Source organism: Coloeus monedula (assembly GCF_965178545.1).
Source record: "Coloeus monedula genome assembly, chromosome: 10".
In the NCBI taxonomy this organism is placed as follows: Eukaryota; Metazoa; Chordata; class Aves; order Passeriformes; family Corvidae; genus Coloeus; species Coloeus monedula.
In genome coordinates this window covers 16058719-16085584 of record NC_138790.1, presented here as the reverse complement: position 1 = coordinate 16085584, position 26866 = coordinate 16058719, and the positions used below count along the sequence as shown (strand labels likewise).

Below are 26866 nucleotides of genomic sequence, written 5' to 3'. Positions count from 1 at the left end.
TTCATGTGCAAAGCGATGAAGCTGTGAATGCTTAAAAGTCTCCCAGTGGCTGAACTGCAAAGCTTTTATATTTTCTTTATTTGAAGACTTAGCACACAGGCCTGTGTGTGCACATAATCTTCAGCCTGGAGATTTCAAGCTGTTAGGTAAATGAAATGTTTCAATGACAACTTTTTTGGGTTTTGTCACTAGATACTGTTAGCCTTTAGTAAATTAGGAATAAATACTTGCAAAGAGAGTTTCATTTTTCTTTAGCACTATTTTCTGGTGGCAGCTGGACAGATAATGCAGCCACGAAGTGAAACTTCTTTATAAAGAAGTGCAAGTACAAGCTCTTCTTAAGCTTGCAGGCAAACCCCTGCAGCTTCATAGCAGTAGTCAGCAATATTTCAAACAGTGAGAAGATAATGATCACTTTGAAATGTAAGAAATGGATTTAGATGTTGAATTTCAAAACCAACCATTGAACCAACAATTGTGACCACATCTAATTGCAGCAGTCATGCTGAAGGGGGGCCTGAATCATAGTTACACCTGAAGCCTTTGTGCATCACTCTGGTTGTAAAAAATGGGTTTAAAGTGGGGGTTAACTAATCTGCACCTGCCCACTGCAGGAAATGCTAAAAAAAGGTGTAGGGCAAATGTGAACCAGGCATCTTGTGGGCAGGAGAATGATTCTTTCAGTTTATGGGCACTTACAGAACTTTCTTCTCTTGCAAGTAGGTGAATGTGGTTGTCTCTTGTATTCTTCTGCCCATCTTGGAAAGAGTGGGCTGCTCAGATTGTCTAAGGGTGTTCAGTAGTTTTTTAAAAGCCCAGTTTCTTTGCGATGTCAGGCAATGAGATGTGTCAGTGTCTTCAGCAAATGTTGGGTCAGGTTTTTGAATGTGATTTAAGGTACTGTGAGCTGCTAATTAACTTATATTTTAGTCTGTCTTGCCTCTTGTCAACGCAAATGTTCTGCTTAAACCCAGAGAAAGGCAAAGTGCACCTGCCCAATGTGTCTGTAGGTGAGAGATTTTCAAAAAAAGTAATGCAAGCTGCAAAAATGGAGAGAAGTCTGAAAAGTCAGACTGTGTCTCTGGTCTTTCTCACGCATCCCTTCAGCATGGACAAGTCTCTGAAAGCATGTCTTTTCTAAAATGCCCCATTTCCCTTTCCTCCTCTGTAATGCTGCTGCTTCTGTCCACCCAGCATGAGCTGAGCTGTGGAGTTCAACTACTTTGTGAATTAACTACAGGGACAAAACCTGCTAAAGGAAGAGAGATGAGTGGATGCAGTCTCAGGAGCCCTGTGGCTCACATGTCACCGCTGCTGCCACAGCTCTTTCAGCATTGGACAGAGCTCTGCGGGGCCACCACAGCACAGCAAGTGCCCCAGCTGCCCTCGGCAGCAGCAGGGCTTCCAGAAGGGCTTCCAGAGGTGTGCAGCCTTGGGCCATCCCAGCAAGGCTTCCAGAGGTGTGCAGCCTCGGTCTGTCCTTCCTGAACTCCGAAGGTTTTGCCACAGTTACTAGCAGCATCAGCAGAAAGCCATAAGAAGCTCAGTGCCTTCCTTGGGCAGAAGCTTTCATAGAATTTGGTTTTGTCTGGATGGGTATTGTGTGTGCTTCTTTGATGGTATTTCAGATAACCTAGGGGAAACTTAAGTATTCGCTTATAAACCAGTATAAAAATAATACTGCCCATCTGTTTAACTAGTCTTGGTCTGTCTTGTAACAGTTCACTGACCATCTGTTACTGTGGTGTAGAGATAGACACTGTGAATCCACTTGACTGTGTGGATTTCAGACTTCAGTTTATTTTTGGTTGCTGGTACATATGGACCCTGTTCTGTTACTCTCCATGTGTTTGTTCACAAGGACTTCTTAGCACACATTTCCCTGGGAGGGGTGTTTCAGAATGGGGGAAGAAGGGGAAGAAAAGCAATTAATTTTCCACTTCAGCAATCATAAATAGTTTCTAATTTGGATCCCATCCCACTGTCTTTTCCTCCAGCAAGCTGTGTGGATGGATGAAACAGCCAGGGAAGGGTGGCCATCCAGATGTGAGCTATCTGATTAATGAACTTACTATCAGGCATGCATAGTAAAACTCAGACAAAATGAATAATTTCAGAGTCCTCTTACCAGTGTTTCTGCTCTCTCCCCTCTTTCACATGGTGTTAAAGGCTGGGCAGGGTGTCCAGGCCCTGGCACAGTGCTCCTTAGTCTCCATATCCAGCAGACATCTGAATTGTACTTAGAACTGTACTTAGCTGGCTGGATGCTTTTGCAGGGCCTGCTTGTGAGACGCGCTCTTGGTTTTAGCAGTGATGCTCTTGGTTTTATTAGCAATGCTTTTAGTAGCCCAAATCAGAGCAGTCTCTGTACCAGGCAAAGATCAGGGAGAAGTGTCTCCTTTCCAGGGGCAGCCAATGTTATGAAAAAGAGCTGATGTTAGGTTGGGCTTGTTCATGCTGCAGATCACTATTTGTTGCCTCATCTGCTGTGTGCAGCTGTTTTATTGACCCTTACTGAGTTCAGTCTTGGTGAAAGCATTGGAAGAAAATTTTTCCTAAGATCGTAACGCTGTTCCCTGTGGACAGCTTCCCAGCAGGGGCTTCGTGGTTCAGCAGAGCTGGAAGAGGTGCTGGCTTTTCTTCCTGCTTCTATTTTACAACAGAGTGAAAATTCATGTCTGTAGCACTCCTGCCTTTGGGTGGCATGAGGTGGAAGTGAAACTTCCTCAGCCTAACCAGGTATGAGCCAGGCAGCTGCTAGGCAATTAAGCTAAATATTTACACAGTCTCCATTCATTTGATGGAAGAGTTTTAGAATGAGTGTGCAGGTGATGCAGGAACATTCCAGGAGTTGGTTTGTACTTGTTCCTATTGCTCATGAAATCCTTTGTGCTTTCTTTCTAAGTTAGCCTATTTAGACAAGCAGCAGCATTCATTCAGGCATCACCTAGCACTCCAAAAGAATCAAGTTCAGCTCTAGATCAGCTATAAGCCATCACAACTCCTCTTGTCAGGAAATCCTTCTAGCGCACACTAGATGTGGGGAAAAATATAGCCACGGTAAAGGTTGCATTGGGAGGTGCAACGTGAACATGGAGATGGAGCAGTGTCCCAGCAAACTGCAGTTTCCAGACTGGGGAAGCATTTCAAAATCCCACCAGGACCCATAGTATTACTGACTGGTAGGCAAAGATGTGGGTTCCTATGCAGTGAGGAGAAGCAACCAAGTCCCTCTCATTGGGAGCCAATAGTACTTCTCTGTGTGTAACTATAGCAGAACATGTAGGCAAAACAGGATTATGGTTCTGCATTAGTTATCAGCTTATTAGCCCCTTGTTTTTAGACAAGGCCCACTTTATAAAAATCAGGTGAAAGGATTTCTTGCATCTATTTCTTACCAAAGCTTTGTTAACACCTCACCACCTTTAATCTCCCACCATTCTTATTTGTGTTTAGTAATCTATCTGAATTAGAAGTGGTGTGACCCATTCTCTGCTGAGGCCAGACTGCCAGCTTATAGAAATTACTGAAACAAGGCGCCAAAGTAATGTAAGGACAAATGTCTCCCTGTACAGATTGGCATGAACACTGGAGGCAGCATTTGAGCGTAATATTGACTAATTATTTAACCGTGAGTGGCAGCTTTGAACATTGTGTTCTTTTTGCTTCGCTTCCTGCATTTACTGTGAATCCTAATTACGAAGGGAACAAGTATTTCTTCTCAGGTCGCTGAAAACACAGCAGCCAGCTTTGGGAGAGTGCATGGGATACAAAGTGGAGGCAGCCGTGAACTGTGTGCTTCAGCTAGGTCTCGTACTAGAGCTAGTACTATGTGCTAGCACTAGTACTCACTGAGCAGGGAGAGCAGGTGTTGGTGGGGATCTGGTCTGAAAATTCAAAAGCTGCTGATAAGAGAAAAAATAGATCATGGACTAAAAATGCGTAATTTGAAATGAACCGTTTAGATTATTAGCAACATGGTTTTTTTCCCCCCTCCCTTTTCAGAAGGCTTGGCTTTTTAATGATTCTTTCTGTGATGTTAACAAGAAGTGTCCCCTGTTGGATGCTTTTCAGTAGAGGTCATGGGTATCCCCTAAAAGAGGAGTGTAAGCTTCTGGCATTAACTTTGTGCAAAGTATCTTTGCCACAGATGGAAACTTACCTGTATTTAAAGGATTATGCATGTACAGCAAACAGCTGGATTCTCTGAATGAGAAGAGACAACTGACAATTGCTTGAGAAGGCAGATAGTTATCTTATTCTTTCCCTTGCCACTGTCTTTTGGTCTCCTAACCCATGAGGTGAAAAATAAGACTTCAGCTCCCAAAGAACTGAGACAATAAACATGTCAGTAAGATGGGAATTAATGTTTAGTGCTGCACTAAAATTTGTGACACCCTGAGCAATTAGACAAATACCTAATAAGAAAATTGGTCCTATTTATTCTGAAGCCCCTAGAGAAAAGGTTTTTTGTGTACAGTCAAGTCAGACTCATGGAATGGACCTCAGTGGAGATTGTGTCCCTTAGGCCCCCTGGAATAACCTCCCTAAGTGCTGAGTTAGGCTTGATGGTCTCAGCTTTTAGTTGAAAACTGTGCCATTGGCATGGCCTTATGCCTTGCCTCTGTCCCTTGGAGAAAGCCTGTGTTCGTTGTAGGATTTCTGGAGTTCAGAGAACATGGTTTTAGCTCAGCCCAGAGATCAGCTGTGACTCTTGAGTCTGTATGTCCTCTCTTGCCACGTGCACATTGCTGGGCTCTCCAAGGACACCTGTCTGCCGCAGCTCGTTGTGCAGCTGCCAGCTCAGCCTCTCTGTGGCTTGTGGAGTTTCTCTTCCATAAGCAAAAAGTCACCTGGAAGACTTTGCTTGGCCCTCAGGCTCATTCAGAGTTGTGGGAGGCAGCTGGAAGACAGTGAGTGCCTCAGTAGTGGAACAGAGCGTGCTGGATTGCTATCCCTGCTCCAGCTCCCTCAGCAAGCCTGCCTGCACACACCTATGCTTTTGTGGCAGATTGGCACAGCACTTGTGGCAGGCTAAGGACACTGCTGGCTAAAAGATCACATTGCTGCTGCCTTGAGGTGCATTCTTGGAGGCTGGAGTCTTGTGCAGTGTAAATATATCCTCTTACTCTTTCATCTGGGGTCAGATGATGCCAGGCTATTATATTGAATGCTCTGTTGCAGTATGTTTACACTATGTACTCTATGGATGACTGTGTGAATGGTACTTTTTTCCACAATAAATTAGTTGGAAATTCCCTACCTCTAGACCAGGGTGTTAATACCAGTCACAGCCCTTTGTTTCCATTAAACTTGATTGAGTTAGCTATGGTTGTGACTTGCTGATTTTCCTCTAGTGCCTGTCTTTCCTGGAAGTGCCCAATGGATGATTTTAACTACAGAGGTTATTGAGATATGCCAAGACCAAGATGTCAAGGTTGGCCTTGAGCAATTGTCATTACTGGGAAATTTATTTCTGATGTGAAAAGATTGCCAAAAGCCCATTAGATAACTTTATGTCCTCTGTTCCTTCCTATTTCCAAAGTTTGCTGCGGGGCTCTGATTGCAAAATGCACTTTTAATAAACTTGCAATTGCATTGTTTGTTTTAATTTAAGGTACCATTTCTGCAAACACAGAGTTGTACCACTTTCTTTTTTGCACTCGATACTGAGTTGGTTGTGTATATTAATTAAGGGCCATTAGCAGAGCAAGTGCAGAGCAGTGCAAAATGTGACTGAGCACATGTGCTGTGCTGCAGTCTGCAGTGTTCTGTGTTGTACCATTTTTTGATGAGATTTGAAAAATTACAAGTGAAAACATACTCTTCCTTTATTAGCCACTATTATTAGAACCATATGGCTTGAACTGAAGAATAAAGTGTGCCTGACATGTATCAACCTAGCATGTGTCTGCAGGTGAATATAATTTTTGAAATGCAGATTAAAGGGGAAATGAAGGTGGGATAGTAGTGTTCACACAATTTCTCTAGGAGATGCTAGCACTATTTCTCATTTTTAAGGTCTTGCTCCAGGGTCTCTGGAGGATGACACAGTGGTGCAAGGCTATTTCTCTATAGGAATTTTGATATACTGGCATGCATTTGCATTCAGCTTTTTGTATTCCCTCGTAAAATGAGACTCATCCTTGTTTGTGGAGAGGTTAACACGTGATACATAACATGACTCCACGGAAGGTATTTGCATATTGGTGTGCTGCTGCTGTGCTGCTGAGCGAAGCTCAAGATGAGACCTTGACCATCCTTGCCTGGTTTGTCCTGAGATAAGAGATCATGCTGTCACACTGTGTAAGAGGCTCTGTTCTTAGGAAGAAACATAAATCCTCCTATCTCAAAGCAGTCTAATTACAAATTACCTGGAGTGAAGAAGAAATTAGTCTTTTGACATAACATTTAGTCTTTTATTGTTTTACACGTCTTGGATTTTTTACCCCTTCATCATCAGGTGATGGTTTCTTTCAAAGATGAAACCCTACAGTGGGTAGAAACTGCAGGTCTGGTCTGCCCTGGGATCATGTGAGTTTCCCCTTGTCCAAAGAGCGTTATGAGTACAAGAACTGTGGACACCCAAGTTTTGTGGTGTGCTGTTACTAGGAAGCTTAAATGCTTCTTCTTCTGTCTCCAGAATTAACATGTCTAATAGGTCAAACACATACTTTATTTTATTCCTTCTTGGTATAAAGGGGTTTATTAAGCAATCTCTCAAAGTCACTTCCAAATCATTTCTCTCTTGTTATTTCTTGGTTTTACAGGCTTGTTAGGTGTCTCCTCACAGCTGCTTTTAGGGTTTAATTAAGTCCCTGTTGGTACTGAAGGACATTTGTCTAGGCCTGCAGCCTCGGTGTGTGAGTACAGGTCTGGGAAACCAGCCACTGCTCTGCTGTCCTGCTATCTCCTCTTGCAGACAGGGATTCCAGCATTCTGGGGTGAATGATATCCCACTTCCTATTGGCATATCTCACCCAGCTACCATCACAGGAGAGCCTCATTGATCCAACAGCAGCCACCACCAGCCTAGCATCAATGAGTAGCTAAAAATAATGCAGGGTGGAAAAAAACACCCAACATCTAAATATAAATCTCTAATGCTTCAGTAAGGGAGCATTGCATTTCCTAATCACTCAGTCAAATTGTTTAAAGATTCATTAATACTGGAAAGCCTTATGTTTCCACCTTGGTCACTGGTCTCTCCTTATCCCAGCTCTTTTTTAAGAAGGCAGAAGTTTCTTTTCCCTTCCCTCCCAGTTCTCTGGTAGCCCTTGCTTTGCTTGTGTGCCCTTTTTCATAAGCCCTTCTGGCTGCTGGACCAGTGGGAGCACCATGTAGTGCCCAGCCACATTCGCAGAGTTCTGCTGGCTCCTGCAGCCACCTCCCAAAGAGCGGCACGTTAGGGGAAGTGAAGGGGTCCAGGGGACAGAGTGTGACACTCAGGGCACCAGTCTTGCCGTCTGCAAGCTGAAACAGCTCCCACAAACTCAGCTTGTTGAGTTGTGCCACCTGGGCTTGCCACCCACCCTTAACTGTAGCACAGGTGGGATGAAATAACACACAGACATGGAGAAAATGGTGAGAATGGATTTTTTTTCCGACCCATCAGCTGGCTGCCTTTGAATATCAAAAGCTAGAGCGATTTCTTTCCTCAGGAACACATGCCAAGCAATCGTGCTCCATTGTTGCTGGCAGATTTGTTTTTGCACACTTCAGACAGGAAGAGCGGCACTCTCGGGGCGAAGACGCTGGCACAGCGTGAGCGAGATGGGAAGAGGGGAAAGAGCCAGCGAGCGGAGGGGAAATCTGCAGCAGCTTTGCCATGTTCCCTAGCAACCCGCAGCCCCAGAGCCACTTCCAGTGGCTCCTCTTCATCAGCACAGCTGCATGGGATGTGTGAGCCTCACCATGGTCTGACTGGTGCTATTTTGGGTGTAAAACACGGAGCGTGTGATTGCAGCGCTGTCATGGGCATAAGGGCTTTGGATTGCTCTCTTGCACAGATGGGAGCAATTCACAAGGAGCATTGGGAAAGTGACTTTCTGTTCTTGCTTGAATGTTGTCTGGTACCAGCTAGTAAATACTGTCTTGTGGCATAAAGACTTTGCAATGAGTAGATTAGATAGCTCCCCCACCATTTGTTTTCCCCATAAGGAGGTATTGCAGGGAGAGCTTGCGTCGATGTTTCTGGAGTAACTTCTTTCCTTCAATCCACTGCGGACACACGTGGGTCTTTGCACAACAGATACGTGGAGCATTTTGCAGTCTGGGGCACCTATGATGATTCTCTGAATGCTTTTTGCCTGCCATTTCCATGCTCCTGGCTAGACTCACTGCATCCTGTCTAGCTTCTGGGAGGTTTTAATAGAGATTCAGCACCGAGTGCCAGATGGGCATTCCTGAGGGCCAGGACAAAAGAAGCCGGCTGTTTGTCTAACACAAATATTTACTGCCCATACAGTGGGTGCTCTGAATGTGCTGTCTCTTGCACCTGGAGTCAAAGCTGGAGATACAGCATCTTGGAGATGGTAAAAGCAGGGCAGGGCCTGCTTAGGACCCAGCTTCTTTGTCTTACCATTTCTGAACAAACTTTCCTTGATTTAGTGTTTGGAACAAAACCATCAAGTAACTTAACACTGCATGTGAGGTTCCTTTCCTGCAAGCAGCTTCAGCCCTGAAGATGATCCATAGGGGGTTTCAGCTGGCTTTGCTCAACTCCATTGCAGAATATGTCACAACTGCTATCACAATCACAGAAGCATAAACAGTAAAGCTGAAACAGACTTGAAGATCTGTCTGCTGCTCAGAGACAGGATCAACTCTACCTAAGCTATTCTTCACAAATATTTGTTTGTTCCTACTCTGAAAAGTCCTGCTGATGGAAATCACAGACTCTCCCCAGGCAATCCCTTCCAGCACTTTGCTGGCATCACTTTCTCATCCTCTGTGTTGCAAACCCTCTGAAGTGTGTGAGTGATTTTCAGATGAGGGTCCTACACAGGGAGTGGGCCTGAGCCCCTTATTTAATATTGTAAAACTAATGCAGAGGGGCAGAAAGGAAGCATGGAGAGAATACACTGTATTGAGGCAAAGAAGGAGTCTATAACGTGTTTGGTGTTCACAGTTGTTTTTCTAGACATGCTATTGAAATTTGTATGGCTCTTAGGAACAAGTGTAGATGAGGGAGGGAGGTGGAGAAGGCATGCTTGCTCTGAAGGTCCTCTTCAAGAGGGAGCCAGCTCCTCAAAAGGAGCCAGGAGAGAGGAGGCCCTGAAAAACATTAGCTTGAGCTGGGAGTTGGTAACAGGAGCCCATGAAAGCCAGACTGAGATGTGCCCCACAGATGGGGACAGAGACTTTTACCTTTACTTTTTAAGTAAGCCCTAGAGTGTCACCTGCAAGGAAGCTGGTTTCAATCACCCATATCCCCTGAGAGTGGGGTCTTTGCGGTGTTCACTCTTGGTCTGGCAGTCTGGGAGCCAGTTTTCTCCCTGTGTCATGTGTTCTGTGAAAGACAAATGCAGCTGAAGGCTCAGGGAGCTGCAGTTAGTCTGGGCCAGGCTTGGACAGCCTTGTTGACTCAAATAGTGCCTCTCAACCAGCCAATGTACACCTGAGTACATAGCTCTCTTTGGTATGCTGAGCTAGATTCTCCACTGCTGTGTAAATCAGCGAGTTCCCTGGAGCGACTCTGATTTGCACCATCTGAATGTCTCGCCATCCTTTTCAAGTAAATTCAGCAAAATTGTATATATATATAATCTTTGTTTTTCCCCTTCAGCCTTTGCTCAGTCAACCTGCGAGCTGCTTAATCATTAAAGTACAGAAGGAGGCTGCTGCTGTTGTGGCTGAACAGGACACAAAAATGGTTCACAGACAAAGTGATCTTTTCAATACATCAAAATGGTCCAGGCACAGTGTTGTGTTGAGCCATAGCCCTCAGGATCCTCAGCTCTGATTGCACATGCCACCACCTCTGCCAGTTCACTCCATTCTCCATGAAGTACTGCTCGACCAATTGGTGAGATAAGCCTGTCTCCAGCCCGAGATGGATGTGGACAGCCTTTTTAACTGCATCTCTGTACATGGAGGAATGTTTTGACAACTAAACATGTATCTTGTTGAGCTGTCAGTTCAACTAACTCTCCCAAGTGTCTCATTTATTGAGCCATCAGGCTCTTCCTCACCTCCTCAGAGTCAGTCCCAGCCTCACACAAAAGATGGCACAGAAATACATCTTGAGCATGGCCTTCTGAGCAGGGTGAGTTTCCTCAAGCATTTGATGCCTTGAACAGTGTAGATCATTAGGTCTGTATGTCAGCGCAGTGACTGTGCCCTCAGGATGGCAGCAGCCTTAGAGGCTGCAGCTGGGGAAGTTAGATTCCCTCTCTTAGTGCACAGCCTGGTTTGGCTGCCAAGATCCTGGGGCTTTTTGACAGGCTGATGGGAAAGCAGAGGATGAGGAAAAGCAGTAGAGAAGCTCTGAATCTAGGGAATCCCATATACCCTTCTGGCTCCAGTGCTAAGCAGGGAATTCCTTCTCCTTGCCCTTTGCTCCATAGGTACTTCTGTAGCACTCATCACAATCCTCGCAGCACAAGCCCCTATGCATTTACCATCTTGAGCATCATGGCCTTAAAAGTAGTTTTCAATTGGCTGGAAAGCAGGCCTGTGACAAGTGTGGGATCCCACACACATGTGGCAGGGGAAGTGGAAAAGAGGATCATGTGACTTTGAAACCCCATATACCCCTTCCATGTGGGAATCAAAAGTGACATTAGGGGTGTAGTGCTCTGCCCTGGGTGCCTACCCTTCCTGATGTCCCATCAAGAACACACAGACACACACACACACACACACACGTGTGTCTGGAAGCGTCTGACCAATCCCATAGACTGAAACTCCTGTTTTTTGTTAGCAATGGATAGTCCCTGTACAAAGGAAATTACTCCATAAAATCAGCTGACACTGATGCCTCTCCTTTGGTCTTGCTTTCCTGCCTGCTCCCTGCTCTGAGGGTGCTATTAGTCCATTCTTCTATTTCATACAGCTCCTTTGCACATTAGTCTTCCCTAAGCCACTCTCCCTGTGGTAGGTGCATATCTCCATGTGCCCTCTCTGCATGGACTCTTGCCAGCTCTGCAAGCTCCTAGCCAGGCTGCACTTTCTTCTCCTTCCTCTCTGCCTCATCCCATCCTCCCCTTTGATGCTGGACTCTGGCTCAAATCACTTACTGCATGCTGCCTTTGAGTGGTTTTCCCCTCTTCCTATCAGCACTTCTCTCTTGCCTTTGTAGCTCTGCCTTTTTTAATTGCTATATTTGTGTTGCTAAATGCTAATTTGCTCTTTCCCCTGTCTCCCTCCCCACATTGCTAGAGCCTTCATTCCAGATCTGACCTTCATCTCTCTGCTCCTGTGGCTCTTCTCCTCCAAGGGCCATCTCCCACCCTCTGCACAAGCAGGATTCATAGCATCTGTAACAGGAATAGAACAGCCAACTCACTCCTGTTCCAGCAGGTTGCAAGGAGAAGGCTGAGACCCTTTGAATATTGAATAGCCATGGTGAAACTTCCAGCAGCATTTTTTGATAGCCCATAACCCCTGCTTCTTTGCCTCCCTGCTGCAATTTGGCCACCAGATGGGATGTGCTGGGTCTTCAGCCTGTGGTTCTTTCTGAGGAAAAATCATTCCTCTTCTCTTGCTGCCCTTTTCTCAGCTCCCACCTCCCTCGTGATTGTGGGAAATTCCTGAGCAGGGACAGTTTTTCAAGGGAGACTTGGAGCTTTTATTTGAGTAATACTTAACTGCCCTGGACTCTATTACAGGAGAATTATGACTTTGTTGAGAAATTTCTACTGCTGTGAGCCAAATGAGAGATCATTTTTGTAAGTACGTTGGGTGAAATAAATTATAATCTAGATGATGGGCATTTACTCTGGCCTTTTTCCTCCAAGTGCAGTATAGAATTTGGCACTGCTTTGTTCTGAAAACATTATTTCTGATTATCCTGAGGTAATTGATAGTGAAACATGTACAAGTCTCTTCTAAAGCAGCAGAGCTTAGGCTGTCAAGATGACATTCACTCGAGGCTGCAGCCCTTCACTCTTTCCTCCTTCTTTTCTTGAGTATTGCTCCCTCTGGTCCTGATGGCACTGTTTAATTTCACCCCCTCTTTCCTTACTGCCAGTGTGTCCTGTCCTCTGCCTGACGTTGCTCAGCATCACAGCAGCACCTGCAAGTGCAGGTAGTGCCTTGTGGGTGCAGCTGCTCTGTGAGCTGGCTGCCAAACCCTTCCCCAGACTCTCATGGGAGCAAGCAGCATCAGGTCTGCGAGCAAACCGCCTGCTTTTGGTGGGGACCTCCATATAAAAGAAGGTGAAGGGTTCTCTAAGTTTTTAATCACCAGTGATGACCAACTCCAGCCTGGTAATTTTGTGAAGAGGCCATTGTCCTTGCTTGGGCTGGAATTAGAGAGGCCAGGGCTTGCTGGTAGCAGTGCGGTCTGCTCAACACTGACGGGCTGGGCAGTTGCTGCTCATGAATTAAATAACACATGTTTGCAAATGGTACTTGACGTGATGTTAGATGACTGAGCTGAGATCCAGGCAACCTACAGATACCTGCAGAGGGCTCTTCATGAGGAGAATGAGTTGTATAAAATGAAGTAAAGCTTCAGTCTCTTAAAAGTGAATAAAGCAATTCAGCAACAAAACCATCCATATAGATGGTATAAAATATAGAGATGCTCTAATTGACGTAGAGATGAGGTGAACTCTGATCTTTACTGCTTACATATTGTCTTGAGCTGTGTCAGCATCCTTTTAATAATCTTCTGTACAGTCTTTCACCACAAGACCTGGAGGTGCAAGCAAATGAGGTCTCCCTTTGATGAGTAGCAATCTTCTCATTATTATTTGCAAGTTCTCTTTTCTCTTGCATCATTGGAAAAGGTGTTCCTTTGAAAATTTTTTGTCACCCTTGAAGCACACCTTGGCTGAGAGGTGAGCACAGTAAGATGGCCTGAACAGAATCCAGATGTCTGGATTCTCTCTTAAATTTCTGCCTCCTTTTCCCTGTCTCAGTCACCTGAAAGACTCAAATGAAGGAGCGTACTCAGTGCTTAAGCTCTCTGATGTGTTTGGAACTCCCTATCTTCTTTCCAAAGGAAGTTGTGCCCATTTTGTTAAAAAGGGTTGGCACTCTCCAGTAACCTCTTCAAGAAGCATGGCCTGTGCAAAGTTAAAAGAAGAACAGGAAAGCTCTTAGAATGAAAGCAGCTACACATGAGGAAAAGAACAGGTGATTCTGGGATCAGAGCGTGAGTGAAATGGAGAAATCTCCCAGTTGTGACATAAGGAAGAAGCTTCTGAGTCAGAAAGAATGTAATTTGTTTTTGCCACACTATTGTTTCCTCAAATATTATTATTATTACTTTTATTTATACAAGACTGCTGAGGGGCATGTTGGGAGACCAGTGTTTGTTTTGAAGATGTTATAATCTTAAAAGACAAAATGTAGGCACATGTGAATGAAAGGAGGCACAATTTTGGTTAGTAAAGGTAATTAATAATAGTCATGATTTGTACTCATTCAGCATCTTTCATTCAAGGATCTCAAAGCATTTTGTAATGAAGAGTTCATTGAGACTCCCAAACTCTCTTGAGACAGCCAAGCATTATGAACACCATTTATAACAGCAGGGTGCAGGATCAGACTGGTTAAGAATATTGCTGAGGATAAAGCTCAGGAATCCTGCCCTCCAATGCTATGGATGTTGAACCAAGAACCCACTCTGGTCTGAGAAGCCTTTTTTTTTAACTGTAATTTATATATATAATCTTTTAATGTTAAGCAAAATATGTAGTCTTCATTTAAGTCATTGGTGTCCTGGGAAGTGTAATGGCCCATGTCACAGCTGACTAAAAGTGAGACTGCAGATAGTGGTTTAAACACTTTTGGTTAACCATTTGTTTGCTGTTATAGTTTTCACATGAAAAAACCTAATATTAAAACCTGTCTTGGTGATGGAAAGTGATGTGATTTTAGGTTTCTTTGTGTATTAAAACAGAAACATAATTTGCATATTTTAAGTATCTTTTCTAGCCTATTCTGGCATCTGGCAAGAAAGCTATATTTAAACTGTTAATACAGTATGAATGCAAGTTTCACATGCAAAATTAGTACCATTAAAATGGTGAGATTTATTTTTCTTTTGAAACAAGTGATGCCCTGGCACTTCTGTGTTTGTTACCTGCTAAGGCCCTGCAGCTGGGGCCGCCTGTTTTTTCACGGGGTGCCGAAGCTGAACCGCAGGGCAGGTGGTGCTGGTGACAGAGGCGCCGGCTCCAGCCCAGCTCCGGGGGTGAATGGTGGTGGGGGAGTGCTGGGGAGCTCCCTGGGTGCTGCGGTCACCGCGCCGGACACGTGTGGGAGCCCGTCACGCCGTGTCACTCCTCATTGTCTGTGGAAACGGTTGAGCTCTGCCTTTCTGGAGTGCTTTGCAAATGCAAAACTTAAGAAAGGGCAAAGCTCAATCATTTCCTTGGATTTTAAGGGTGCTTCTGAAAGGGTAGGCTTTGGAGAGAAGGTGCTTCTTGCAGTTGTTTCACTGTGGCAGTGAATCATCTGGGCGAGTTGTGTACTGTGTCAGTAAATACATCTCTTTTCATCAGTATGAATACTGAAGCATTCCCATTTTTATTAGGTTTGCCTCTGTGCTTGTCCTATTAGATGGGAATATGGCTTGGTTGGTGGTGAGACTGTGACCCACACCTTGAAGTGCCAGTCACTGCCACTGGAGCCCCCCACAGCTTGATGTCTTTCAGTAGTGCCACCTTGGACTGGCACAAGGGAGCCCTGTACAGGTCTTGAGGCTCATCACCTGACCAGGCAAGGAGCCCTAGATGCACTGAGCACCCCAGGATCGATAGCCAAGATGTCAAGAAGTGAGTTCAAACTCTTGTACAGCACTTTGCTGTGCAGCTCTGGACTCAAAGCTTTGAGACTGTTGTCTCCTACTCTGAAATGCAGTAGGAGCTTATGGCTCCTGCTCTGAAATGCAGATTTTGACCTGTTGATAGCAGTAAATATAATGCTTAGTTAATTAATGCTTTGAAGGCCATCCTGGAAGCCCACAGTATTATGATGGGAAGAGGAGGGGAGTTGATAAGCAGCCTGTAGGGTCTTTACTGCTGGTGATGATCCATGGGAGTAAGAGAGTGCTTGACTCTGAGCCCAGAGAGATGTGGCAAGGCAAGCAGCTTAGAGCACAATAAAGCCTTTAATCTTGAAACAAATAGACAAGTAAGCATAGGACCTCCTAGTGTAATTTTATGGAGCAGACTGAGCTCTTCCAGCCAAAACCATAGGGCTAAAATGGTGCGATTTCTTTATTTGCATATGGGTATAATGGTAGTGCCTCATTTTCCCTCTCAGTAGTACCATCCAGCTGTTCCTTGAGTTCCTGGCTTTTTTTTAATGTGCCTAAAATGTCTGTTACCAAAATAAGCAGGGTCAATGGAAAAACACAAAACAGCCTGCTCCCCTTTTCATACAAGATAAGCCTTGACAAGTGAAGTATATTTGTGTAATGATAGGGCCAAGAGGCCCCAGGCAAGATCAGGCGCTGCTGCATTTGTTTCTGTATATACATTTAAGCACCAATGGGACATTAAAATATAGCATTTTGTATGTGAAATATAGCTTAAATCTGCTGTTTCCTGAGATAACATGTAAAAAATTTATTACTTGGAGATCTAGCCACTGTTGGTTTTTTTTCTAATGAGAAATGGTCAATGTTGCTTCATAAAAATCTAGCACATCTGCTGTTAACCCTGAATATATAGACAGTCCACAAGGTCCAGCAGAAGCAAGGACTTGCCAGAATAGCAGTGGAAGGTGTCATTTAACACTGTCATGCTCAGGGCAGAAGCAAGAAGCAGATGGTGGTGTTTACGGAGTATCCAGTTTTTATAATACCTAGCAAAAGTAACCAGTCTTTCTAGATTCAAAACATTAGTGAGAGTATGAAGAATAGCAAAGAAAGCTACTTAGTCTGTTTACATATAATAGCATAGAACAATCCAAGGACAAAACAGTCGTGTTCATTTGTTACTGTGCTTGATGTTTAATAAAGTTCTGTCTCTGTGTAGTCACTTACATTGCAGAAGCTTGGACAGCTCTGCAGGCAGTGATTAATTAAGACAGAAATATTGTTAAACCCATTTTACAGAGTAATTAGGGTGCATGTATGGTGATCCTGTTGAATTCAGTATCAGTACACAAAGACCAAGATTTTGGGTTCGTGACTGTAAGCTAAAAGCTCTGCTCTGGTGAGTCAAAATAGATATCTGTATGAGCAGCCTGATTTTCAGAAGTCCAGGAAACTTCTCAATTCTATAGTGATTTTGCATTCTGGCTCTATTGTCTTTTAAAACTTTAAACATGATAACTCCCCTTCCTACCTGTGTGCATCCCAGTTTCAGAGTGTAAGAAAAAAGAGACAATTTTGCAAAATTGCAGGCTGTGAAGTTAAAACAGAGGAAAATACTTTTATTGTTATTATTACTCAAATTCTGTGTAGCTTAATGCCACAAGAGATCACTGAAACTAAGAGCTTAGCAGGATTAGAACAGGCAGTGTGCATGGATAGCTAAGTGAGGATACAGTTGCAATAATGAAGTTTAAAAATAAAGAAAAATATCCTCTAGAGCTTTGAAACAGTTACAAAACTGTCCTATTTCAAAGCCAGGCACTGTTAAACAAATGAGTGCTCTGCTGGCAGAACTGCATGTTCTGTATTGCGGGTTTGCTGTGGGAAGGGATGGCAGGGCAGGTAGGCAGTGAGGGAACTGGTGGCTTGTCCCACTCTGGCATGTCCCAGAAGAGCTCTCTCTCCTGGCAGCCCAAGACTTGTGATATTGGTCTTCTGGTGTGGGCTGGAGAGCATTGGCTGTCAGTGGGTATCTCCTCATGCAGGGCAGCTTCTTCAGAAGATCTTGTTGAGTTATCCTCGACCAGGAGTAAACCCAGGAAAGTGGGATGCAGGGATTCCAGGCAAAATCGTCTTTTCAGGAATCTGTATGTACTCTGGCAGCTGTAACCTTTCGCTGGGAAAATAAATCAAGAATCAAAACATTTTCTTCTAGCATATCTCCTCTGTAAGAGTTGGCCTTAATTATAAACTGTGTTATATCTGTAGGCAATCTTGGTACTTCCTTGGGAGCACAACTCATGAGAGATGTGGCACCATGCTGGACTTCTTGCTCAGAAAGTTTGCAATTGTTTTGGACAGTCAATAACTTAAACAAAAAAGTGTGGTCTTCGTCAAACCATTGAATAAAAAACAATGCTGCAATACTATATAACTGATGATTAGTTTTGGTGAGTGAAGTGAAAGGACTAACTTTATGCAGATGAACCAGGAGGAAAAAAATGAAGAGAAAGTAACTATCCATGAAAGATATTTCTGGCCGCCTTTCAATTCCAAATTGGGCTAATTCTACCTTCTGAAAAGAAGATAATTTCCACGTTTCTTTAACTGGGAACATGTAATTGAAGTGATTTTCACTCAGAGAGAAGAAGCTTTTTCTACAATATTTGCAAATGGACAAGAAAAATGACCACATACAGTGCATTCTGAATGATGGTGCATTCATCACAGCATCATCTTCAGATGTCTTTGCAGATTTCGCACTGCAGTTTTTACCCATCTGGGTAAATATTTATGTGGGGATGGGGAAGGTTCTTGTTTGCAAATGCACCACACTGACTGCAGAGCTCCCTTTTCTGGGCAGTCCTTACATCAGAGACAGGTCTGGAGTAGAAAACATGTGCCAGGGAAGCACTGAAACAAGTATCAGCTTCATGTACCAAAATAATTATGCAGTGATTCCACACGACTGCTTCTTTTGACCTGGCTTTTCAGGAACTGAACTTTAATAAGGAAGATGAGCCAGATGTTGTTGCAGCGTTTTGATAGTGGCACAAGCAATTAGCTCACTTCCTTTGTAGCATGAAGCTATTTTCTGCTACGGGGCTTAACCCTGGGAGTGCTGGTGTTTTCCTTAACATCCCAACTAAGCAGCACAGTGTTTATTCAGGAATGCTTTTGCATCTGCACATGCTACTGCAATCCTCTTCTCTTCCTGAGGCTGTTCTGCAGTCTTCTCTTCCCTGAAGTTGCTTGGTGTTTGACGACAGTAGCAAAGGAGGGACTCTGGTGCCTGTGCTTCCAAAGCATAGTCCCTTCTGCCGGCTTTTTGCTGAGCTCTTTTCCATTTTCATGGGGCATTTTATCATCACTGATGCTCCTGTGGTTAGACAGACAGAGTGGTGCTCCAGGTCTGCAAGTCAACGCAGTTCCCATCTTTGAGCTGTGTTGAGCTAAGGAAGTGGATATTTGTGTGCATTGAGGCATCATGGAGAAAAGAGAATGAAGTTAACTCGTAGATCAGACAGCAAATTGAGTTTCTAGACAGCCTTGATCATTGTATAGATCAGGAGAAAATAGAGGAAGTTTCATATAAACAACACCACCACAACTCTGTTTTGTAAGGAAAGCCAGAGTTGTATTTTTACCCTGACCTAACAAAGGAGGAGGAAGGAAACTGTTTTGCTGAAACAAGCATTTTATATTGGACTATGGATACACTTTTCTCTCTATGTTTGTGTGTGTGCATGTCCCAGCAAACGCAACAGCACGTTCATTTGCATGAAATGCATTTTCCTGGAGGCACGTAGTCAGCATGTGCCATGGCAGGAGGAAAAAGATGTGCCTAGCACTACTTAAATGCTGGTCAAAAAAGCATGACATTTTAGTCAAAATAAGCTAAAGTGTCTCATAACATTGTGGTTGGTATTTGCTATTTCTGCTGACATTGGGTACTGGATAAGCAATCTGCCTGGTTTGGAAAAGTGCAATGTAGATAAAATACGAGAGCAGCCCATTTATTGTGTGTATGAGACAGTGTGGCCTCCAAAACCAGAGAGAGTCAGACAAAACTGAAAATCTGCAGATTTTGGTCTTTCATTTTAAAGGGCCTGGTCCAGCCCTTGTAAATTAGGCATGGAGGGCTCCCCAGCTGGGAGGTGTGGGAAGCCAGCATGCAAAAGAGGGAGAGGCTTCACTCGCCTCCTGCCAAAGCCTGGCTGGTGGTGGCCTGCAGGTGCAGTGGCTTTGGGTTGCAGTGTTCAGTGTAGGTCTGCAATGCCAGGTACAGCCCCCGTGGGCTGTGTGTGAGGCTGGAAGGCGTGGGGCTCCCAGCAGCCTGGATGCAGGATTTGTCTTTGCCTTAGAGCCCGTGTGTGATGGTGGGCTCCATGTGCCTCACTGCCCTTTTCTGTGAACAGACTGTGGCTTGTGCCTTCTGTTTTGGTCCATTTATGTTACAGGGCCCAGGGGTAAAGGCAGTGTTTCAGATGATGTGTGGACAGAGCCCAGCAGAAGAGGCTGGTGAAGACTAATGGGAAATACAGGGATGGGGGCCATCACCAGCTTCAGACCGTGCTGTCTTCCCCATGCAAAGTCTAGGAAAGGAGTCTCTGTTGATGGAATGGCAATGGTTGTTCTTTTCTGCATGGAAACTGAAATAGGTACAATACCTGGAATAAAACCATCTAGAAGATCAGTTGCCAGATTGATTTCTCAAGCTAATAAATCCTTGGCTGCATTTGCCATTTTAAAATATATGTTCAGGCAAGATTCGTGATCAGCTCTTAGGAACAAGAGAGCAAAGGGAAAAACCAGGTTGTTCCAAGATTAAATGTTTTACATTTGACATCTTTAACTGACTTATTAATAACTTTTTTTTTTAGGATTATGCTACATATTATTTCTAATGAAGTAGTTGTAGACGATCCCTTCTAAAAAAAGACACAAAGCACTGGTCAAGGGAATCTGGGTGTTCTGGGTCAAATGCCTGCTTCTAGAACTTCTAGTCATATGAATGTCCTTCTCCACACCAAAATCCCACAGAGGTGACACGACTTAGAAGGCAAATGCAAGTGCACCATACTACCTGCCTTCCCATGTGAAAAAGTAAGTTGTGGCAACCCAAACACATCAGTATGGTTGCATTTGTACAAAAACGGTTACTGCTCTGTATGGGGACATTCAGCATTTCCAGATGTTCAACAGCTTCCTCAGAACAACTGCTAGGCAACTAGAATTCCTGGCAAAATGCACAAAATCCTTAAATGTTGTTCAGAAAAAAATCATAAGCAAAAAGAAAGAAAACATCTGTGGGAAATCCTGAATGTATGTTAGGTCCAGGCTGCATTCTCAGTCAGGGAGGCTGAATGTATGGCAGACAGACCTTGCACAGCCCTTCAGGGAAATTCATCCAGCCTGGGGCTTATTCCAGGTACACTTTTTTTCCCAGGGGACCATACCACCCCTCTCCCTTGTGAACTGCTGCTGCTCTGCTACAGAGTAGTTTTTGGGCAGCAGTGGGTGCAGCTGCTGCATCAAATGTGTGTACAGCAAATCCAGTCCTTCAAGGGAGCACAGGCACCTGCTGAGGCCAACAAGTGAGAAGGGTGATGGCACAGCTTAGCATGGACCCTAGAAAAATAAGTATGACTGGGTCAGGAACATGCAGGTGTTTGGGTTTTGGGAGTGGATGATTGAAGTATTATTGCGAAGTGCCATTCCGAGACCCTCGCTGTATTGATTGATGTCTCATTTGAAATCTCCTTCTTGCTTGAAAGAAAAAAGCATGAAAGCACATAGTTAATTCTCTTGAAGTGCAGTGCTTTAAAGCTGCTGTTCTCTGTTGAACATCACTGGCTCAATAAAGATTCATCATGTCAGATGTAGTTTCTATGAGTGGTCAGTGTATTGTTTCTCCGGTGATTTTATATTTTCTTGCCATTTAAGTAGTTATGGAGCATGGAAAAACGCTTCCTTGTTTCATATCAAAGGGCCAATACTTGATGTAGGCAGCAATTAATCAATGGAATAATTTGCTTTACTGAAATGATGTGTTTTATAAATAAGTTAGTTTTTATATGCAAGTCTTTCAAGAAAGCAGTGCACACAAGGATAGCTGGTGTCAGCATTTTTTAATCCTGAAATGACCGAGTTTCTCCTTACAGACACCAAACTTAGCTTCTTCTAAGAAACTTCTAGGCATAAAACTATTTCTGTACTTCTCAAAATATGCCGTATTTTTGGTGTTTTCCAGGGAGAAGACTCTGAGACAGGCTGCCAATACTGTATACAGCTGTTGGCTTATGAAGGCCAAGAGATCTCAGTTTCTACACACATATTAAAAACTTTGTATATCTAGTACTAAAAATCTGTGGACCAGCTCCTGATCTCACTAATGTTAACAGCAGTATTTGTGTCAAAACAAACAAGAAGAAAACATAACTAGTATCTTAGGATTGCCTGTCTGTCTATATACTCTACCACTGTAGCATTGTCTTTCATGTTGTGTTGTTAAGTGATGGAAACTTTTACCAAGTCCGAACTTAAATGCTTCCCAAGCCTTTTTCAGTTTTGGAGAACAATTGTATAAAGTTATTCTTGGAATAATTTTCTCCTTTATTTATTATGTGCTACCCAGTAGACATCTAATTATGAGGCACAGGATACTTCCCATTCTAGGAGGATATATATAGCACTTCACTGGATGTTCTTCAGAGTCCATTTTCATTACAGTAAGTGAGGTGTTTACTTGCTTGAATCCCTTGGGTCTTAAAAACAAGATAAATAAGACAAAGAATGAAGTTCAACACTGAACAGCCAATATACCCTGTTACTCTGTGTGAATGCTTTTATATCACATCACAGGCTGTCCTTTTTTTTTTTCCAGAGTGGATATCCAAGCTCTGGACCTGCATCAAGCACTCCTGCATTCAGGCCTGAGGATGAGCTGGAACATCTGACCAAGAAAATGCTGTATGACATGGAGAATCCTCCCTCTGATGACTACTTTGGTGAGCCATGTCACAAGTGTCCGTGGCCCTCTTCTGTATTTACTGGGTTCAATAATGGGAAGCCTGACAGCTGCACTGGTAACGTAGTGACACTCATGTTGATGGATGTGCTTTCCATGCTTCGGCTGGAAGTGTAATCATCCATAGGAATTCCTCTCTAATTTCAGCATAAATCTCATGCTCACTCACTGTATGTTTATAGTCTTTCTGGATATAAAGTTGAATTTTTCAGTGTCTGGTTCATTTTCACACCATCTGTCCCCAACTTCCAGGCTACCAGTCTGAATTCAGGTGCGGTCGCTGTCGTGCCTGCCTGCCCCATCCCTTCTCATTGCAGCTGCAGAAAAATCTGGCAGTGTAAATGTGTTCTGCTTCCAAGGCATGATCTTCTTTTTCTGTGTGCTGGCACAGATTAAAAGGAAATCCATTTTGAGTCAATCAGGTTGGTTATACATGGGGACCCAGAACTGGGTCCATCAAGTACAAGTAAGACAAATCTGGACTGATTGGTTCATAACAGTGTCGTCTTCCTTGCCTGGAAAAAGATAAGCATCTAATTTCCTTCTTAAATGGTATAGAGTATAATTATCTTAGGCATCTATAGGTGTAGAATTATATCTTGCCTTTACATGAAACGTAAGTGATAAGGCCTCTGAACTCTGCATTGAAGTCAAGAGTCTTGGGCACAATTGATGCATCTGCCTGTGTGCTTAGTTTCTTACAGGCTTGGGTAATAATGTTATTATGAAACAAACTGTTGTAGTTTGTAGAGTTAAAGACTGGGGCAGGCCATTCATTTTGAGTTCTTTATCTTCCTTTATTTCATTATTTCTTAAAAACTTCATTTAGATTGCCCCCAGGTCTATTTGCTGTAGATTTTGCTTGGACCAAAACATTTCTGGCTTAAAGAAACTTTCATGGTCTGGGTTAATCAAAAAGTGGGTGGGACCATGGTTTCACTAACAAACAAGGATCTTGCAGTGGCAAGGATCTGATAATATGAGAAGGTTACGGTGTTCTCATCAAACAAACATTGCCCTTGTAGGTGGGGTTAGTATCAGTCCCAGTTCTCTCTCAGTACCTTCTACCTTCTGTGGGCCGTGCCCTAATACCCAAAATGTCTTCTCTGTAAATACCGATAGTCATCAGAGCTGATGACTGTCACAGATCTGAGGTGTGAGCAGGAATGGCTAACTGAAATAGCCAGGGAGCATTTTCTGCGTTGCTGTGTTTGACTTCATCTCTGCCATTTGGGTTCACTCTCTGATGTTTTAAACACGAAGCAACAGCCAAATAAACATAACATGTATTTAGCCATTAGCTGAGCAGGCAAGAGGGAGAAACTTTTTTCCTGCCCTCTTCAGGCAAATGGCTGAAGCCCTGAAGCATGAGATCTGATTACAGCAATTTTCTTAATGCAGAACTGTGTGCTAGGAATTGGTTGATGGACCAAAGCCCATCCAGTTTTCCTTTTAGCCCAAGAAGGCAGGCAGATAAACAGAGAAGATTCACAGTCTCCAAGGTCAGAAAGGACCTTGCCATTATACTGCCTAATATCCTACTCTCAGTTTCTCCCAGAAACATGATTGAATCATGACTTTAAAAAAAATAAAGATCTAATCTTATCTTAAAAACTTCGAGCAATGGTGAGTCAACCACCTACCCTGATAAGCCGTTCTAGTGATTAATTTTCCTCACAGCTCGGAAATTGCTTCCTGAAGTGATGCTTTAGTTTTGTTTACCACTTGTATTTATGAAGCTGAAAAGCTTGGATTTTGCAGACTAATATTGCATGACTAAGATTGCTCTGCTCTGTTTTGAGAGGGTGGTACATCAAAGTTTCTTTATCCAAAAGGGATGCATAGCTGAAAGGGTTGGAACATAAAGTCTCTCGGTGTTAGGTCATCAGTTTGGCTATCAGATGGGAGGTCAGACCAATGCCACGCCAATAGCTCTTAATTCAGCAGGAGACGAGAAAATGGAAAGGAGGCTTCAGAGCACTCAGAAGTTTTGCCAGTGTTATTTATATAAACAGTAGCATGATCAAAGATGGAACAATCATGCATGATGCACAGTGGGAAAATCAAACACCAGCCTTAGACCCTGGGCAGGTCATATGTAATTACAAACTGCACCTGATTGATCTTCTAATTGCACTGTGTGCCACTGAAATTCGTCTCTGAGGTGGCCTTGGCATTCCTGATGTGCCAAAGAACCATGTGTTGGGCTAAACATCTGCTCGGCTTTCTAAGCATGCTGGGCCCCATACAGCCTTTTGGGAGCAGTATCTATCTAAGAAAATACAAAATGCTGGAGCACAGCTGCTTTTTCTGGTTAGGTACAAAGAGGTAGGCTTCCCTCATCTTCCTAGGTTTGTTCCAGCCCAGGCTCCTCCCCGGGTCTCAGGAGTCACAGTGGATGAAGGTTTCTGATATGACAGTGCAGGCTGGGAGTTTTGGACTAATTCTGGTTATGTCAGAACTAAATACCCTTCTCTACTTGAGCTGTCAGCCAGTGCCTTTCAGTAACTTCGTGCTCATGTGGAAAGAACAAATTAAGTGTAGGAGGCAAAAAAAGAGTCTTTCAACTTTGGTTAACTGTCTCAACCAATATCTCTGCCCTTGTTCTTTAGTTGTGTAGCATGGTAGTGTGGACAGTACAGGATTCATATGGCACATTGATCAAATAATCCAAAAAAGGACAAATGGGCAGAGACACTGACTCTGATTTGCATTAAATATCTTATGCCTGAGGTCTAAATGCCATGGTAATTGTAACATACCAGATATCTGTCAGCTAATCACTTTTATTAGTTTGAATTTAGAAAACTGGATTTCAGCATATTAAAAGTTGTTTAAGAGCAGATAGGTTTTGAATTGAGGAATCTAATTAACCTTGCTAGAAAGCTGCAAGGCGTTATATTAAGTCGTGAAAATAATTTATTGGAATAATTACATTTGAACTGTCAGGCTGGAGAAAGGTCATTTTACTTGGTCTGCCAGCACTTTGGGATCTTTTCTGTAACCAACTTCCTTCTGCAAGTTCACTCGCCATATCTCTGGTTTTCGATCAAGCCATCTTGGTTCTGTAGTCAGCAGAATCTGCCCAGCAGTGGGCAGGGTGAAGATTCCTTGGGAAGGAAGAGGAGTAGGAATCACTGAAGTAGTCTCTTTGCCCTGGAAATGCTGTCTGGTACTGCTGGCAGACCCAGTGAGCTGAGCTGAGGAGCAGGATAGCCAGCACTTCCATCTCTGTGCTCACTGCACCTCTCTGCAGCTTCCTGGGTGGAGGCCACTGAAGGTGGTTTCAGAGTTGGGGGAACTGTTCTAGGCACTAGTTGCTCACACAAACACACACAGCTGGCGGCAGGGCATGGATCACACTGCCCTCCTGGGGAGCCTGGGAGTGTGGTGGGAGCCAGGAGCAGCATGCTGGAGATGCTTGGGAGCAGCAAGATCACAGCTGGCAGCTGTGTGTTGCCAGGACTTATCACAGCAGCATGATCCCGTCGCTGGGAAATCCTCTAGCTGCCACTGGCAAGGCAGTGCTTAAGCATGGAAACAGCACTAGGCATAATAATTAAAAAAAAAAAAAATTCCTGTGAATTTTTAGGAGTTTAACGTGCATGTTGGGTATTCTGCCTAACTTAACTTTGTTAAGGCCACACTACTGTAATAAGCCTAAGCACCCCAATCCTTGGTATATGTCTCTTACCCGCCTGTAGTTTCTAGAGTGACTTGTGGAGTTACTACCCCTGGGAAGTCCTTGGCAGGTGAGCAAATTGAAGTCTTTTAAGTCTAAGCTGCTCTTCCTTCTTGACTGATGATTCAGTTGCTGATCTGTGGTAGTTGGCTGTCTTTAATCAAATCCCTTTTTATTAGAAAGGATTCTCAAATGTCTTATGCTCTGTGCAGTAGGGATAGTTTCTCTCTGTCACAGCCCTCCCTGTTGATAAATGTGCTATTGTAGACAGGCATGTCTGATTTGTTTGGAAAAAATAATACTTAGTGGAGTGGAAAGTGGGTAAGGTTGAGGGAGGAGAAATGGATACTTATAGGCGATTAAAATGAAACTATCAAAATTGTTTGTTGGCCGCCATGGGAAATTACAGCCCTTGATTTTGCATTTTAAAAAACCCAACCAAATACACACACACAAAGATCACAACTATTCTGGACCACTGTTTAAAGTCTTATAGAAAGAAATGACTTCTGGCAGCTTATCAGTCTGTATCACCATGCAGACAGTGCTGATTAAGACTGGAAAAGTGCCATTGGGGCCCCTCATCTCCTGTTGCCTTCTGGACTATGTCCCAGCTGAGTCACTCCCCACAGCCGTTTCCCTGACTGGTGGGAAGAAACTCTCACTGGTATTTTACCATAAATGCTCAGAGCTACCAAAGAAACCAGCAGTTTTATGTATTGGTTAATGTAGCAGTCTCCTTTTGTAGTTCCAGCATGCTGTAGGGATGCACGTGGGGAGAAGAGAGATGCTAAAATCATCCTGTGGGAAATACTCAGTTTGTACAGTAAAGGAATCTTGATTTAACTCTGAGCTGATAATTCAGGATATATAGGGGTTATTTTGTGTATTTTCTGTGTACCCTGGCTTTGACAGTGGGAGAGATGGTGCAGAATTGAGTTGAAGAGCAAAGCCGAGAAACAGGAGGTTTGACTTCCTTTTCTTCTTCTCATCTTGGCATCTTGACCTGTGGCAGATCATTTTACCTCTTCAAACTTAATTTTTTTCCTTTTTCACCAAATTTGCCAGAAATGATTAGCAGCAGCAGTCATGTGTGTGTCCCCCATGGAGAAGCCTTCATCTCCAATGGCTCTTTGAGATGCCGGGTCACAGTTAAGATTAAAGAATGGTGTCACCAGTATTGAATCTGCCAAGGTTCTGCCAACCTTTCCCATCA

The 26866-nt window shown here is 43.7% G+C and overlaps 1 protein-coding gene across 6 annotated transcripts in view; it reads left to right on the top strand.

The window, feature by feature from the left end:
* LPP (LIM domain containing preferred translocation partner in lipoma) overlaps positions 1 to 26866 on the top strand; it is a 323633-nt gene that overhangs the window by 227508 nt on the left and 69259 nt on the right. For all 6 annotated transcript variants that reach the window (XM_082288305.1, XM_082288308.1, XM_082288304.1 and 3 more), the window contains one exon: positions 21825 to 21948. In XM_082288305.1, coding sequence (XP_082144431.1) covers positions 21825 to 21948 — 124 coding nt within the window. The remainder of the gene's footprint in view (positions 1 to 21824; positions 21949 to 26866) is intronic.